Below are 2,285 nucleotides of genomic sequence, written 5' to 3'. Positions count from 1 at the left end.
AAAAAAAAAAAACAACAAAAAAAAAAGTGGGCGGTAGTAGCGGCATTCGCATGGCCGCGCAGGCTGCCGCGCTCCGCCACGGCTCACCCCAGCGGGACTAATTTGTTGCAACTTCTGCTTTACAGCTTAATCTCTTTCTGCACAATCGCAAATCGTTTTTGTAAACCTCGCTGCTAACCTCGGCTCCCAAACCGCCGGCGCAATTTACCAACTCTCCCCGCCCCAGCCCTCGCCTTAAAACAAAAACAACAAGAAGGGGGTAGGGAAAAAAATACAACACACAACACAACACAGCTCCCATTAACCCGCTCCCTTCCCTCTGCCAGCCTCTAAAACGAAGCCAACACACACACACACACACACAAAAGAATAAAAATAGCCAACCCAAAAGCAAAAAACCAAGAAAAAAAGAAAACAACCTTGCGCTGCTCGGATTTTAAGAAAGTGCCCGGATTCCCCTTAGACCAAACTTTTTGACTTGTGGCCGCGATATGCGACGGCAAGGCTGCCACTGGAGGTGAAAAAGCCTCGGGGGCGGGGGACACAGGAAGCTCCCCTAAATCCCCTGGCATCTGCCATGATGCATCAGCCGCGTTTCAAACTGCGTCCCTCCACCCGCACGGTCCTTGGGAAAGGGCCCTACCTGCCTCCAGTCCCAATCCCGGAGGAGGGAGGGAGGGAATGCAGGGTCAGTCCCACCGCGACCGGGGCTCGCACTGCCCCTGCCCCATCCCCCCGGCGCTGCGGAGCCCAGCGCAGCGGTTCGCTCCTTGTTTTGTTCTTTCCAAGCCCTGCGCCTCCCACTCCCCACCTTCTAAAACACACCCATCCCCGAGCGCTCGGGGAAAGCCACCCTTCCTCGGAGAAAACACCCCTCAGCGAGCCCACAGGGGCCCGAAGCGCCCCCCCAGCCCCTTACAGACTCGGGATAGCCCCTCGGTCACCCTTTCTTTCCCTTATTTGCATCCTAATGCTAGATCCTAAAGGGAACCTACCTAAACGCTTTACGTTTGATGTCTTCTCGGGCTTGATTTCTTGGGTGTTTGCTCCACTGAACTGGCACTGGGGGAGTCTTCTGAAACCTCTTCTTCTGTTGTGTTGGCTCTTTTATTTTGAGGAGAGGAATCTAGGAGGGGAAGATTAAAAACGGGCGGGGGAGCGATATTAAAATATTTTCCTTCCAGATGTTTTCTCGGCATCCAGGGGGGATAGATGGAGCCGAGGGGGGAACATTACCGGATCCCCAAGTCAGGTCGGCTACGTGAAGCGAGGAGGGGGAGGGGAGATGGGCTTCTCTCTAGGTAAGAGATCCAAGTTCCCTCTTTTCGGCTAAAATCCGTATTCGTCTTTTGCTGAGCACTGTGAACCTCCTCCCACCTGGGCAAGAGGCCGGGTCCCTGCAGAGGGGCGGCGAGGGGTCGGGAGAAATGACCCACATCTAAGGGCTCTTCCTCGCAAATCATCTACCGGCTCCCACTCAATGCGGGACCCCCCGGGACTGCAAACAGTACCCGAGCTTTTTTAGGGGGCGGGGGAGGGAGGGGGGCACGCCGAGCCGGTGCCCAGCGGGGCACAGCCCACCGTACCCGGGCCACGCGTGGCAGGGGCGAAGGCGCCGGGAGCCCCGGCGCTGACACGAGTGGGGCGCGGAGCTGAGCGCTGTCGCTTTCGCGGGGGTACGTTACCATCGGCCGCGGGTCTTTTCCTCTGCCCAGTGCATTGCTCTGCTAAGTCCGTCTGATTTTCTGAAACATCAGTCTTTTGAGCTACACAGTGAGTGTCCTCTGAGATTCCCTGAGAACCGACAAAAACCACGGTTTGGCAATTCCCGTTTACATCCAAACTCTGGCGGCCGGAGGACTTGCAGACGGCTTTCCGTAGCCGGGGGGGTCTGAAGTAGAAGTCGGGCGAGCTCCCCTTCTCCACGGCTTGCCATTCGTACCTGCCTTCAAGCGGCTTGTGATTCTGGAAATCGAAATTCCACTTCCTCTGGCATGCCTCCTCCATCTCCTGCAGGTGCTTCTTCAACTCCCTGTTTAACTCTTCGTGATTCACCGGCCCGAAAAGATTCCTGCACGCTGACGGCTTCGGGTACTCCGACTGCCTGGCCTCCATGCGCTCCAGGGTAGGGCTCCCATTAGAAATACGGACGTTTGACATCTCCCCGCTCCCTCTTGCTCCAGGCGGCGGTTGTGCTCGCTGCTCTCTCTCCTCCGGCCGCCGCCTCTCCGCTGCCCTTTATTTCCCGGCGCCCAGCGGCTCCTCTCCGCGCCTCCTCTCCGCGC

The 2,285-nt window shown here is 57.4% G+C and overlaps 1 protein-coding gene across 1 annotated transcript in view; it reads right to left on the bottom strand.

The window, feature by feature from the left end:
- CDKN1B (cyclin dependent kinase inhibitor 1B) overlaps nucleotides 1-2,285 on the bottom strand; it is a 3,891-nt gene extending 1,606 nt beyond the window's left edge. Inside the window, exons 1-2 of the mRNA XM_008927187.3 lie at nucleotides 1,686-2,285; nucleotides 996-1,126 (exon numbers count right to left, since the gene is read on the bottom strand). Of these exons, the coding sequence (XP_008925435.1) occupies nucleotides 1,005-1,126; nucleotides 1,686-2,160 (597 nt within the window). The 5' untranslated portion in view covers nucleotides 2,161-2,285 and the 3' untranslated portion in view covers nucleotides 996-1,004. The remainder of the gene's footprint in view (nucleotides 1-995; nucleotides 1,127-1,685) is intronic.

This window comes from Manacus vitellinus, unplaced genomic scaffold (assembly GCF_001715985.3).
Source record: "Manacus vitellinus isolate BGI_N305 unplaced genomic scaffold, ASM171598v3 scaffold_88_pilon, whole genome shotgun sequence".
NCBI classification, from domain to species: domain Eukaryota; kingdom Metazoa; phylum Chordata; class Aves; order Passeriformes; family Pipridae; genus Manacus; species Manacus vitellinus.
This window is presented reverse-complemented; position numbering and strand designations above follow the sequence as displayed.